A 15,202-nucleotide genomic window follows, 5' to 3' on the forward strand; every position below is an offset into this window, starting at 1 on the left:
AGATAATAAGATATGTTGGAGTTAATAGTTTTGGTATCCAGAGGCCATAGATTATTTTGTTGCCTACATACATTATGGGATGAAAACCTAAATTTCACTAGAGATTAGTGAATATAGAAGTTGTATTTTCTCCCCATCTGGTTTTATAGACTCTCTGAACTCTATCTATGGTCTCCCAAATTCTCCCAAATTAAGTAACCCTGTTTTAGATAGATATTTGGCAAAGGTGTACAGTTAAGTGACTGCCTCTCCCTTCCCACAATATGTTCACAATAAGACTAATGAATTTGTGAGGTATGTACTCTCTCTGAAGAGGCCTGTCTTCATCATAAGGACTTATTTCACCCCACTGCATCCCCATCTGTATGTAATAATGGTGATAAGTTTTCCCAAAGCACAGAATAAACATTGCACGCTTCTAACTGGTTAGATACAGGATCGTTCTTGACTTACCATTGTAATGGAGCCTGCCCCTTATGTTTGCAAGCACTGACAGCCGCTAATTGACACAGCCTTGCTTAATGACTCTCACCCTCTGTTCTCCCTGATGCGGTCATTAAACAAAACCATAGGTTGTTAAGCAGAAGAAGGTGTGCCTCAGGGGTGAGGGAAACCTTGGGGGCAGAGGTGGTATTCAGCAGGTTCTGACCAGTCCTGGAGAACCAGTAGCGGAAATTTTGAGTAGTTCGGAGAACCGGCAAATACCACCTCTGACTGGCCCCGCCCCCATCTATTCTCTCCCTCCCGAGTCCCAGCTGATTGGCTGGGTCTTGTTTTGTTGCCCTGCACTGGAGAATGGAGCTGGAAAGCAGGCTAGTGGGGCGGGGAGGGAATGGGATCTTGCAGTAAACTTCCCCTTCCACACTCACCAAGCCATGCCCACAGAACTGCTGTTTGGGAGGTCTAGTGCGGGCCCAGACACAGGCCCAACTGTCTCTGGCCTCTGAAGGCATTCTGTGTCCTCCATCACTCCATTTAGGACTCCGGAAAACTTGCCCTGCTTCTAACCAGGCCACTCAGCCACCCGAAGGAGCTGAAACCCAGACAGCAGGAGCCACTGCATTGTGAGGCTCAGTTTTTCTAGCGAGATTGCCTCAAGACAGCCACAATTTGTTCCTCAACAAGCACTGTTCTTCGTGAGCCTCTAGGGGGCTCCATTTTTTTTTTTTTTTAAGGAGGCTCTTCAAACTCCATCCACAAATGGAGACTCCTACAGGTTCTTAACAATAATATAGGTAGTTACAACAGTTACAACAGTTCGTTTAGTGACCATTCAAAGTTCTGACAGCACTGAGAAATGTGACTTATGACCATTTTTCACAGTTACAACCTTTGCAGCATCCCCAGGGTCATGTGATCAAAATTCAGATGCTTGGCAACTGGTTCATATTTATGACCGTTGCTGTGTCCCAAGGTCCTGCAATCCCCCCCCTGTTTTTTTGGACTTTCTCACAAGCAAAGTCAATGAGGGAGCCTGATTCACTTAACCACCAGGTTACTAACTTATCAAGTTAGTGAGCCATTTAACAAACAGTTGGCGAGAAAGGTTGTAAAATGGGGCAAAACTCACTTAACAAATGTCTCACTCAACAACAGACATTTGGGGTTCAATGGTCATTGTAAGCTGAGGACTACCTGTACCGGCTTGCACAATAGCATAAATGTCCCAAAGGTGCTTTTTTCAGGAGGCAACTGGACTTCCTTGTTTTTTTCTTGAAGACGTTTCCCTTCTCATCCAAGAAGCTTCTTCAGCTCTGACTGGATGGTGGGGAATGGAAGGATTTATATCCCTTGCAGACAGCTGGTCATTTGCATTCTTTCAGGGAGTTGTCGAGGCCACTTGAAAGTTTATCTGCGTCCTCAAAGAAAAAAACCAGAAAATCCAGTTGTTCCCTGAAAAAGCACCTTAGGGACAACCATGAGCTGGATGACTGAGAATCTTTACAGACTTTTAACAATAGAATGAGGTTGTCATGCGGTGGCCTCTGTAAGAAAGCTGAGACTTGCATGGCATAGCATGGCATTGCATTGCATCACACTGCATGGTATCTCATTGCACCACATCGGCTGGGCACCTCTGCAAAAAATAGAAAGGTAAGTTTGGGTGTTCTGGAGCTGGCTGAGGAGCAGGCTGGGTTTTTTCAAGTCCCTGGGTGGCTGGATGGGAATAAGGCCTTACCCTACAAGCTCTTAACAGCTTCCTGTGCTTCTGCTGTCCAGCTTTAGGTTACTGAATGGCTGTATTGGGATTAGGCCAAAGTCCTGTGTGGGGAAATAATTGTGTGTATGGGGAAATGGAACATCCCTGCGTTTGGTCGTAAGGGTGAATAACATCAGGAACACTGCAATGGCTGTAACCAGGTCTTAAATAGTTTTGGGGGAGTCTGTCGTAACTGGAAATGGTCACTAAATGACCATCAGAAGTCGAGTATTACTTGCACAGTATTATCCAGAAAGCAAAGAAAAAAGCACAAATACCATTTTTGTAGATTACTGCATCTTCCTCGTTAAAAACCTTTCTGATGAAGGAAATGTTGACAACTTCACCCTTGTTTGCTGTAATGGTTAAGGCAACTGGTAGGAACGAAGCTAAAATAAAAATAAAACAAAATAGGTTATGGATCTGTTCTTTCTTAGTAAATCCTCCAGCATGGAAATTCAAATAATGACATACTGTAACGTGGGAAAAAACTGTATAACTCAATACCTGAATATATTCAGGATGGTTCATTCAGGAAAAAGGATGTAGTAATGTTCTGTTTGAAAATGATCCCCAAATGGGACAAAGGATTTCTACAAGCCAACCTTGCAAATTTTAGCTATAAATCTTTTCCCCAAATGAAGGTGGATATATCTGATCCACGATAATGTTGCAGGATCCAATCTGGGCCAGTCACTGGGACCAGAGGTTTAGTCTTCCAAGCTTTCGGACTCATGATGGAGCCCATTCTTACGGAACTTCTCTCTAGCAAAGTATGTGTAAATCTTTTTGATTGATTCTGTGTGGGTAACTTATGTATGTGGGTAAATGTTAAATAAATGCTTAACGTAGATATGCATATATGCACATAAACACATATGGATACTTATTTCCAAAGAGGATCTTCTCTTCTCTTCTCTTCTCTTCTCTTCTCTTCTCTTCTCTTCTCTTCTCTTCTCTTCTCTTCTCTTCTCTTGGCTTTTTTGGGTCTCCCTCCCATTTGGGAGCCTTATTCCTGTTGTATCACTAGTTTAATTTATTCACCAGCTCTTCGCTTCACTGCATTGTTAGAAGGCAGAGGAATCCACATTCTTCCATGGGCTCCATTCCAATGTATTTTTAGTCTGTGGCCTATATTTGAGTAATTCATTTGTTTACAAATGGCTTGGATTCCTCATTCAGGAAAGAACAATAACCAGGCTTTGTAGCAAGGAGGAGATTGCTTGACATCTTAAACCGGGAACCAAAGTTTGATGAGGGGTTTATGGAATTTCCCTGGATTTGGTTTTTCCAAACATAGACCATTGCCTTGAAGCTTGCACCATTCCATTTTCAAAAATAACTTGATAAATATTTATTGGGATGCTACTTGACTGGATTAATTATTTGCCCATTTTATCTAAACCTCAATCAAGATATCCTCTATGAGCACTGGGGCCATTCTGACAAGGGGTTCTGAGGTTACAAACCAGAGATGGGGTTCAGCAGGTTCTGACCAGTTCTGGAGAACCAGTAGCGGAAATTTTGAGTAGTTCGGAGAACCGGCAAATAGCACCTTGGACTGGAGATTTTACAATAATCCTTCCCTTGCCACGCCCACCAAGCCATGCCAACAGAACCGATAATAAAAAGTTTTTGAATCCCACTGTAGTTACAAACCTCATTTGAAGGCCACCCACTTGGAAAAAGCTGACGTACTACAGAATTGTCCACTCTGACATAAAAGGATTATCCATCACAACCATTTTGAAGGAACTGAGAGGAAACTGAATCAGGGAACTTCTGGATGTTAAGTATTTATGGCATCATAGGACAGTAGTGATAGCACTTATATACTGCTTCATAGTGCTTTAAGTGGTTTACAGAGTCAGCCTTTGGCCCCCAACAATCTGGGTCCTCATTTTACTGACCTCGGAAGGATGGACGGCTGAGTCAACCTTGAGCCAGTGAGAATCGAACTCTGGCAGTCAGTACAATTAGCCTGCAATACTGCATTCTAACCACTGCACCACCTTGGCTCTTTAATACTGTATTGTTATACATACCGTAATACAGTATGTGTTAATATTTCTCATCATATATAGAATCACAGGGCTGGAAAAGACCTTGGAGGTCTTCTAGCCCAACCTCCTGCCCAAGAGGTTCCATTGCTTAATATATTAAGTGGTGGAACATCTTGCCTGCTTACAATATATATTGTAAGTTTTCACTGTTGGGAAATTCATCATTAGTTCATAAGGAGTCCTATTGCTGTACACTGCCCAGTAGCCTCAGTTCGGAGCTTCTGCAATAATTAAAAAAAAAAATCTCACCAGAAAAAGGAAATTGAATTGAGGCTCCCAGTTTGGCATTCTCCTAATAATCCTGAGAGAGATATTATCACTCAGAGTGATAAACCGGGAGTTCAATTTGATTTATAATCATCAGCTATGTCCCTTTCCATTGAAATGAAATGGGAATAACTGAGAGTAGGATGCAGGAAAGCCAGCCTTTTCTTATGAAGAATAACTGTGTGTAGCCCAGGACTCTTATTATAATTTATACAGTTAAAACTGAAGGATAATACTGGATAGAATTTTAATCAAATATATTACATTTCTCACACAAATTTTGAAGTATACCAAGGAGTCAAACATCTATAAACACATTTCAAAATATAGTACAAACGGATATGCAACAAAATTCCAGAAATCGCTACAGGAAAGGGCGAGAGTTTTATGAGACTATTTTGGTCCCAGACAGTTAGATATTTAACTACACACACAGAATCCCTTGCAAAGTTTTAACAAAGAAAGCCTTGATGTTTTGGATGATTAGAGAGAACTCTATTTTTAGAATTTTATTACCATAAACATAATATTTAATTCATAAGCCAACATGCAAACTCCATATGAAAGAGCTTTGAAGCAACGTTTTATTTATGTATTTATTTACTTATTTATATAACTTTTACATTTTAAATTTAAATGCTTAATCTAAAACATGGATTGCTGTCATATTTACTTCAGCGTACATTCCAAAGAAAGCAGTATTTTCATTGCAGGATTATCCATATCCAGTTAGCTAGTCTTAAATTTCTATTTCCATTGAAATTGAGATTTAAGTGATTTAGATTTGGATAATTTGAAAAATTATCTTGTTTTGTCTCACACTTCATTCTTCCCCATGATTGCATTAATGTGCTTTCTGTCTGTCCAGGAGTTAGCACAAAAGAATATCAGCAACAAGGCCAATCACTAAGTTTTATGTGCTGGGCCCTCTTAGATTTAATGCGACAGAGCTTTAAGATGGTGGAGTCCCTTGTCATCACCTGGTGATTAAAAAAGTATGATCACCAATTCTTCTCCTCAATGGAGAAGGCAATATTTACCAGATGACTAGACCCATAGGTGTAGCCATCTGTCAAAACCTGGTCTTGAGATGGCTGATCCATAGAAGCAGCAGAATGGGGATGTTACCCAGCAAAGGAGAAAAACACTGTTTCGCTTATTGGATAGTGCTCACTTGAATCAAAAGAATCAAGAGAGGGAGGGAGAAGTAAGAGAGTCTCGAAGAATTGATGGCTAAAGAGGTATTCCCCATTCCACTGCCATGAGCAATGATGGCACAGTGGTTAGAATGCAATATTGCAGGCTACTTCTGCTGACTGCCAGCAATTCGATTCTTACCAGTCCAAGATTGACTCAGCCTTCCATCCTTCTGACATTGGTAAAATGAGGAGTCAGGTTGCTGGGGGCAATATGCTGGCGCTGTAAATTGCTTAGAGAGGGGTGGAAAGCACTGTGAATCAGTATATAAATCTAAGTGCTATTGCTATTCCCCCACCACTTTTCTTGTCAACTCTGACACTACCTGCAGATTGAGATAAACTTGATGTCTTTTTTTTGTTACCCAAAATACTAATTTATCTTGTAGCGCAAACAGTCCAGTTTAGAACTTGTGGCAATTGTAAAGGATATTCATATCTGCACATATGTCCTCCTATGGGACTCCCAGTTTTTATTATTTGTCTCCAATTACCAAAACCCTAAAGAGGATCTATCTGAATGGTCACAAAGAATCAACATTGGCTTGATGCCAACCAACCAAACAATTAATCAATTATCCAGTTACTAAAATCCATTTGCAAACATGTATTTGCAGTGGGACTTGGCACACCTTTGCTTATAATAGCACAAAGTACCTGTTCGTTGCATCTTCATCGTATATATAATCTTCGTGTTATCTTTGAATTTTCCTTCACAAAAGTATGCTCCAATGCTTTCCCCAGACTTTTCCCTTTGCCATATCACTTTTTTTGCTATCCCTCTCGTTTCATCCTCAGCCACTGCCAAGGGGTTTCGATTCTGGCTCATTAAGGCATCGTAATCTCGCCCAATTTTAACAGAATCCAGGGCACACCATCGAGATGCAATACAAATTAGGGATGTCTCTGAATCAGCCACAGTAGGGAGTGAGTTGATCAATATCAAATCAAATGCTGTCTCTGCATTGCCTGCAACAAAAGAAAAAAAAAACATTTGAAGATTCCATTTAATTTTACTTCCTTATGTCGGTCTTTTATCCTCCTCTTTCAGTGGACCCATAAAAAGCAAAGCAGAATTGGGCTTGGCCAGGATTTAGATGAAGAGTGCTTAGAAGTTCCAGAACTTCTAAGGCTGCAAAAGCCAACCTGCAAGTTGAAAATGGAGAACTACTTCTTTTGTTGAAAAAAACAAAAACAAAAAACCCCACCCTATATGCACAAGTCCATGAAATAATCAGAAATCAAATTCAAGTCAAGCAAATGTTTAATAGAGGGAGGAAAGTTCTGAATAAAAGCATTCACACGATTCCAATGTTTTTGTTTTATTTTTTCACCTCACATTAAACCGAAGCCTAGAAATAGCAGAGTCCTGCAGACAGACCTGCCTTGTTCCTGATGGCAGTGCCATGATTCATGGAGGTTTAACCCACTGGATGGTAATGCTTAGAAGAAGGAAGACAGTAAAGATGAAGGAATCACCGTTGAGGCATTTCCAAATGGTTATATGTCTCAATAGATACAGTAAAGCAAGATGGGGCAGCGGATTTCAAATCCAGAGTTTTCTGCCAATTCATTGGCAAATAAATACTTTAACTCAGCAGTGGAGAAAGGCTGAAGGAGGTATCAAATTAGCAAGGAGCTTCCTGAAATTGAATGAGGTTAGGTATAGAGAGCCTTGTGTTTTCTTTCTTCTGATAAACCAAATTTTATTCCTACAATTCTTCTAGTATCAGTGATGAATAACCAATATTCACCATACTTAACAAACAGAAACTGGAGACATTAGACAAATGGCACAGGCTGATTAACAAGACACGGAGAAAGTTTTGCTTAATTTTGAAATAATTAATGAAGCAATGTAGATACAGTCTTTTAAAATATAATATTTTTGAGTCCTGGTCCCAACAAGATTGGGGTTTACTATAGATATTTAGTTGTGGGCTCTCACCCAAGGGTGGAGGTAGGTTTCTATGTCAATATTTTTGCCTTTAAAGCCTGAGGGAATTAATTACATTGAAATAAATTTATAGTTGCTACTCCCACTGACCCAAAGGCAGTCCCACATTGGTTAATCCCTATCAAGATAACTTGCATTGTCAAATAGAGAAGGAACATTTTCTGAGAAGAGCAGGCCAGGAATTACTATAAACACTTTAGACAGAATTGTCCACTAAACAAAAAACACATGTAAATGCTCTGGCTTCAGTTGTCATTCCTGAAGCCATTTGGGGCTGAAGTCATTTTGGAAGCACCTTCAGGGCTGCCAGAGCAAGACGGTTGGAGCTGTGGAAACACGAGGGGGGAGATAGAGATAGCTGTGGGTGTGTAGCCAAAACAACGTTCTTCCCCATGGGAGCCAAGGACATTCTACCAGGTGATGGAGAGGCTTGGACCAAAGCCAGCCAGGAGAGACCCTGTGACAGACATGTGACCTGGAACTTTGGGGTTTTTGATTTGGGTGGGGAAAACCTTGGGTCCTTCAGAGTTCATTTGGGTTTTCCCCAAATGTGCCAATATGACATGCCTAATAAATCAATGCTTTGAGGAATATGCCGGCTTTGGAGTTTTGTTTCTGTTGGGGGTGTTTGCTGGAACCCTGAGATCAATAATGATAGCCATTGAGGTTGTTGTTTTTTTTACACTAATGCCTTGTATAAATTATGGGTTGAATTCAGAACAAAGCACATTCATGAAACTTTCTCATAAGCATTGGCTTCTGCTACAAGCTTCCATCTCCTCTTTCTTCCCTCAGAGTTATCTAGAAATGGTATCAATAGACTTGCTTGGGAATTTAAGATCTTATGGCCTTCTGATGCCTGGAATAATTCTGTGGAAAAAGATTTCCTTCACATCAATCTTCATTTGCGTCCTGCTCTCCTAGTGCTTTCTTTTTGCTAAGTAATTTTAGCCTCAGAAGACCTCCTGATAGTCATGATCATCAGAGGTGGTATTCAGCAGGTTCTGAAGAAGTTCTGGAGAACCGGTAGTGGAAATTTTGAGTAGTTCGGAGAACTGGCAAATACCACTTCTGACTTGCCCCACCCCCACCTATTCTCTGCCTCCTGAGTCCCAGCTGTTCGGCTGGGTCTTCTTTTGTTGCCCTGCACAGGAGAACAGAGCTGAAAAGCAGGTTAGTGGGATGGGGAGGGAATGGAGATTTTGCACTATTTCTTATTAATGTCTCACTTTCTTTGTTAAGTGAGACATTTGTTAAGTGAGTTTTGCCCCATTTTATGACCTTCCTTGCCTCAGTTGTTAAATGAATCACTGCAATTGATAAGTTAGTAACCTGGTTGTTAAGCAAATCTGGCTTATCCATTGACTGTGCTTGTCAGAAGGGCGCAAAAGGGGATCATGTGACCTTGGGACACAGCAACAGTTATAAATATGAACCAGCATCTGAATTTTGATCACACGGTCATGAGAATGCTGCAAAGGTCATAACTGCAAAAAAGGATCATAAGTCACTTTTTTCAGTACCGTTATAACTTTGAATGGTCACTAAATGAACTGTTGTAAATCAAGGACTATCTGTTCTGAAAGTGACTGGTTTAGCCTCCTTCAGGCAGCTAACTAATAGACTGCAGGTACACAAATGCTCTGTGCCTCTTACTTGTCAATTGATGTCAGCTTTATGTGACTGACGAGATGGGAAACACGAGCAGATGAGCTAATTCTACTTTATTGTAAGGTTACATTATACTTGCAAGTCTAAAAGGACAGGTAGTCTTTGACTTACAACTTGCGCTTAGCGACCATTTGAAATTACTGCTGACCCCCCAAAAAGCTATTTGTGACATAGTTTTGAAGAACCAGTCTCCCTGGTCTGCATTTTGAGAGCTCAACAATCAGCCCGCATTTACGACTGTTTGTAGCCCTCTGTACTCACAGGACTGCAATGTACAATGTTTTTCTGAAAACTGGAGCTTAATTCCAATTTCTGGCAAAAACCTCCCCATAGCGAACAATAGAATAGAATAGAATAGAATAGAATAGAATAGAATAGAATAGAATAGAATAGAATAACAGAGTTGGAAGGGACCTTGGAGGTCTTCTAGTCCAACCCCCTGCTTAGGCAGGAAACCCTATCCCATTTCAGACAAATGGTTATCCAATTTCTTCTTTAAAACTTCCAGTGTTGGAGCATTTACAACTTCTGGAAGCAAGTTGTTCCACTGATTAATTATTCTAACTGTCAGGAAATTTCTCCTTAGTTCTAGGTTACTTCACTTCACTAAATAGGTTCATTTTATTTAGCAACTCCCACAAAAAAATGTCATAAAATCGTATCAGATCAGGTGGTGATCTGCTTTATGACTGTCACAACTACATGGGACTCAATTATGGCTGTAACTTGAGGATTCCCTCTACTTCTCTCCCGCACCCCCTTTCTGGCCCCCAAAACTAGTTAGGGTCCCTTCTGAGCTGCTGGCTATGCCCACATTCCTGCTATGGGCTAAGGCTAGGCTGTCTTTCATCAGTCCATTCAGTTCTCTTGGCTGTGACTCATTGTCCTGCTCCCAAGGTCAGACAACATACCATTGCAGTTGGGCAGTTGGTTCTGAAAGAACCCCGAGGCCAGCAGATCATAGATATGAACTAGTGACGTGGAGAGAAATCAGGAGTGAGCAACTGGGAGCAAGCAAGCTCTGTCTTTAATGAGTACCACAATGATGGTTGTGCTGGCAGCAGGCTGATGGCCCCTTGAAGTCTTTGAGTCAGCAAACTAGTGTCAGCGTAGGCAAAACAATGCACCCTTCAAAGTAACGACCACAGATATGGCCACATAAAAACTCCTTGTCAGCAGAAGTACAACAATTCACAGTGAGGAGGATCCACTCGCAACCCTCTAAAGTGGCCAACAGGAAATGGGCAGATCCCAATTTCTGAGCAGAACGCCAACCTCATCAACAATGAAGTATCCAAGATCACATCCCTGGAAAAAAATGGTCAGGAAGACAGGGGGAAAAAATGTCCTCCTTTGAAAGTAGAACAGCTAAGGAAACTTCAGACTGTCTCAGTTGTGGGCTAGAATTATGAAGAAGGCAGAAGCATGTCATATGAAAACAATTATTGGGGCATGTTCATCCTGTAATTACATAGATGTGAAGATGAGCTCACAGTTTTTCAGAAAAAAATTTTCTTAGTGCAAGGAGTATGCAGCAAAACAAGTCAAATGGATTTATTTGTCTTCATCAGATGGCTGACGAAAATGAAGACACAAAGCCAGAGCAAAATGCAAGATATTTGCCCTCTGACCTGAAGAACAAAACAGCACATCTTCCGTTCCAAGTACAGTGACTTACTGGACCGGCAGCTAATTTCAACATTGAGGATGAGAAAACATCTTTCAGTTTTCTTCTTGCTCAAAGGTTTACTGAAAGCAATGGTTTAAAATGGACTGAGAAATTTAGCTAATATATTGACTTTTGGAAAATGCAGGATAGTACTAGAACTGGCAGGTATACTTTTTCAAAATGTTCATATATAGAGAAATTAATATCTATAGGCTGCTAGTACCATAGAATCTCCAACCCCAATTAAATACTTAAGTGATACCACATAGGTTGCAGGACATGGATAGTTTTTGTCTTTCAGGATCTGACTGTTGCCTACCAACCTAGGACTACCAGCACAGATCCAGACAAGCAACAGATTGTAGCAAAACGTTTTTAAGCTAAACCAGGATTTATTTTTTTCTACTGTATCTGCATCTGAACGGCAACAAACCTTGCTCACCAATGATCTCTTAAAAATGGCGGGATCTGTTGCTATCTGCCCTTGTGTATATAGCAAGACCCTGTGGTGGCATTTTTTTTTGCCCAATTAAATTGCCGTTTTTATTCCAGGGAACAATCCCTGAAGGAAGCAATTGCAAAGACACATGTAAGCAGGAAACAGAATTCTTAGAAAATTTAGCACGATTGGACATCAACTTAACAAAGGTCAGGATAATCTCTAGAAGAATATGTCACAGCAAGTACCAATTTGTACGCTGCCATCAGAAATAATTCCCCCCTCCCTCCTTTCCCTCCCCTCCCCTCCCCTTCCCATAAGAGCAATACACTTGTATGTATCTGATGAAGTGATGACTGTGATTCAGAAAAGCGTATGAAATCTTTTACAATGCTACAGGGGTTTTTGTTTTGTTTCTAAAGACTAGCACAACAACCTCTCCCAGTTCAGGATCTTGCTTTTGGGAGTATATTTCTGACTTGCCCCAGTTAATTGAAAACTGCAGCCAAAGGTGGTTTGTTTTTCTTTAGAATTAGAGAGAAAGGTTTTGTTGTCGTTATGCAGCTCTTATAGGAGCAGTCTGCCTTCCTAGTAGAATTATTCTTGCTTTCTATCACTTCATCTCTTGGTACCTGGTTTCAGGCCAGCCATAATCCTGCAAGATTCAGCAGTTCATCTGCATTTAAATGACAAAAGGCCACACCTTTGATAAAAGTCTACATTTTGGACAGAGAGGATTGCTGATTTGAAAGAGGGGTCGAAGAGCCCATCTATGTCAAAATTGAACAGCCCTCTCTTAACGGAGGGGAAGGGATACAACATCATCTATCTCCAGTCCACAACACAATCCTTTCAACAGTTCCAAGGAGGCTCCACACCCATCTGCACCACTCAGGTGACACTGATGACACTAATAAATCTCCAGGTGGCCTCAACAACTCCCTAAAAGAATGCAAATGACCAGCTGTCTGCAAGGAATGTAAATCCTTCCATTCCCCACCATCCAGTTAGAGTTGAAGAAGCTTCTTGGATGAGAAGGGAAATGTCTTCAAAGAAAAACCAGAAAGGCCAGTTGCCCCTTGAAAAAGCACCTTTGGGAAGATCAGACCAAGATTCTTTGATAAAATATTTGATAAAACACAATAGGTGGGATTTAAGAAATGAAAGGTTGAGAATCTCTGTTCTAAACCATGTAGTACGAAGAGACCTCCACAATCTCCATTATGGGTAGAAATTGCTGCAGCTGTGGGATTGTTGTTGACCTGACATTGGGTCCTGACAGATGGAATGATATGAATAATTCTACTAGGAAGTGGGAAAAATCTGCAAATAACAAAGGCATTTCTACCTAGGCTTCAAACTGCTTTGTGAGAAATAGGGAGGTGAAAACAATGGTTTGGTGGAAATAAAGCTATTATTTATCAAGCTATTATGATTATGAACTCTCATTGTGTTGAAATCAGGGCAAATGACGGCTCTCTATGCATTTCTGCTGTCTTATCAATCTCAGCTTTAGAATGTAAGTGTAGCAGTTGCCATGGGAATGACTTCATCATTACTTAGAGGCCCTATTCAAATCACACATTTGATCTTATAAAACTCTACATCAGGGCTGTCAAACTTGCTGTTCACGTTGGCCACGCGCTGGCCACGCCCTGCCCGGTTTAGCGAAGGGGGAAAACGTCTCGGTACATCACATGACAACGCCTTGACCAACGCGAGTTTGATCCCCCTGCTCTACATGACTTGGTATCTGGACAATCTCTCCTTTCCAGACTCAACTCATCCTGCAAATGTCATCTCAAAGAGAGCTGCTGAGGTGTAGGAGACCATACCTTGTTCCCTTTGGGTAAGACTGTACAAACTATACAGCCATCTGCCATATTTATTTTGATCGGTTGGATTGCGATTTTTGCTACGTGTTGTCAATGGTTCTACTGTGGTTTCATTGCAAGACCTCCCCTTAGTCTTTGAAAGCAGGGGGGGGGGGGCATAAAAATTTAGAAACAATTAATACATTCACAGTGCTGCATAGAGACAAAGCCACTAAAATACTACTGATTAGAGAACAGGCTTACATTTGGTTTGCTTACTGACCGTTACATTAACAGACACCTTTATCCCAGATTTAATAGCACTTTTTTTTTTTAGTAGTGTACATTTTATGATAAAAGGGAAAAAAAAAAACCATTTCTTTCTGTGTCCCCTTGGCATGCATCTTCTGGGGAGGTGGGGTAGTTGGCAGCAAACATGGCCTCGCAGGTCACACGAGGAAAAAGGAGGCGAGAAGCATTTAATGCTTTTGGCAATAAAACCCAGAGGCCTGTTCTCCACCTTGGGTGGAGTGATTTTTGCCCTCCTAAGCAGCAACACCCACAACAAACCTCACCCCCTTCCTTCCCCCTCCCACCCCACTTGGGGCGAGGCTAAGCCACTTTTTAAAGCCTGCCAATGGGCAATCACTCTTAATACCTTCCCCGTTTCGGGGGGAATGTCAATATGGCTTTCCTGGACTCCGCCTGTTGTATCTAGAGGAAGGCGTGTTCGCATTGTCTTCCCCGCTTGCCCCAGGAAACATGATATCACACTTGAACAAAAGCGGGAAAGCTGTCAGATCTATTGAGATGGGTGTGACCCTCCCCAATACACACCTAAAGCAGGCAAAGCCAGGGGGTCAGCAGCTCTTTCGTAGGCGAGGATAAATAGGCATCTCCTGATTCACAAAGAAGATTTTAGTCCTGCAGAATTAGTATCCAGGACAGCAGTTACCGTCAGGAATACAGGAGTCCTCGCTTTACAATACTGCATTTAGTGACGGTTCCAAACAGCACTGAAAAAAGTGACTTCTGACCGTTTTTCACACTTATGACCGTTGCAGCATCGCCACAGTCATGGGTTCAAAATTCAGATGCTTGGCAACGGGTTCATATTTATTGCCGATTGCCGTGTTCCTGGGTCATGTGATCCCCTTTTGCGACCTTCTAACAAGTAAAATCCATGGGGAAAGCCGGATTCACTTCACAGCCATGTTACTAACTTAATAACGGCAGTGATTCACTCATCAATTGGCGTAAGAAAGGTCGTAAAATGGGACAGAACACTCTTAACAAATGTCTTGCTTAGCAACACAAAGGATGGGCTCAATTGTGGTTGTCAATCCACAATACCTAGTGGGGAATACAAATGGATAATGGACCAGCAAGAATGGAATTTTCATTTTTCATTTAATATAAAAATAGTATACTATGAATGTTCAATGTGGAAAAATATTTTTTACATCCATTCGTCCTTCTTTTAAAGAAATCAGAATAGTATGATAGTATTCATCCTTCCCCCTTCCTCCCCTCCTCCCTGATTTTGAAAAATAAAGTTGAGGATAAAAATAATTTGTTCAGTCATACAATTTTCCCTGGACTTAAACCCATCTCTCTCTCTCTCTCTCTCTCTCTCTCTCTCTCTCTCTCTCACTCACTCTCTCTCTCTCTCTCTCTCTCTCTCTCTCTCCCTCCCTCCCTCTCTCTCTCTTTCCCCCTCCCTCTCTCTCTGTCCCTCCCTCCCTCTCTCGCTCGCTCTTTCCCCCTCCCTCCCTCTCTTTCTTCTCCCTCCCTCCCTCTCTCTTTCCCTCTCCCTCCCCCTCTCTTTCCTCCTCCCTCCCCCCCTTTCCTCCTTCCTCCCTCCCTCTCTCTTTTCCCCTCCCTCCCTCCCTCTCTGTCTCTCTTTCCTCCTCCCTCCCTCCCCCT

General features: G+C 41.5%; 1 protein-coding gene across 1 annotated transcript in view; it reads right to left on the reverse strand.

The window, feature by feature from the left end:
• TEK (TEK receptor tyrosine kinase) overlaps nucleotides 1-15,202 on the reverse strand; it is a 54,404-nt gene that overhangs the window by 37,074 nt on the left and 2,128 nt on the right. Inside the window, exons 2-3 of the mRNA XM_026713438.2 lie at nucleotides 6,384-6,695; nucleotides 2,479-2,589 (exon numbers count right to left, since the gene is read on the reverse strand). Of these exons, the coding sequence (XP_026569223.1) occupies nucleotides 2,479-2,589; nucleotides 6,384-6,695 (423 nt within the window). The remainder of the gene's footprint in view (nucleotides 1-2,478; nucleotides 2,590-6,383; nucleotides 6,696-15,202) is intronic.

The sequence above is a fragment of the Pseudonaja textilis genome, chromosome 2, assembly GCF_049901715.1.
Source record: "Pseudonaja textilis isolate UNSWEBS1 chromosome 2, rPseTex1.2, whole genome shotgun sequence".
NCBI classification, from domain to species: Eukaryota; Metazoa; Chordata; class Lepidosauria; order Squamata; family Elapidae; genus Pseudonaja; species Pseudonaja textilis.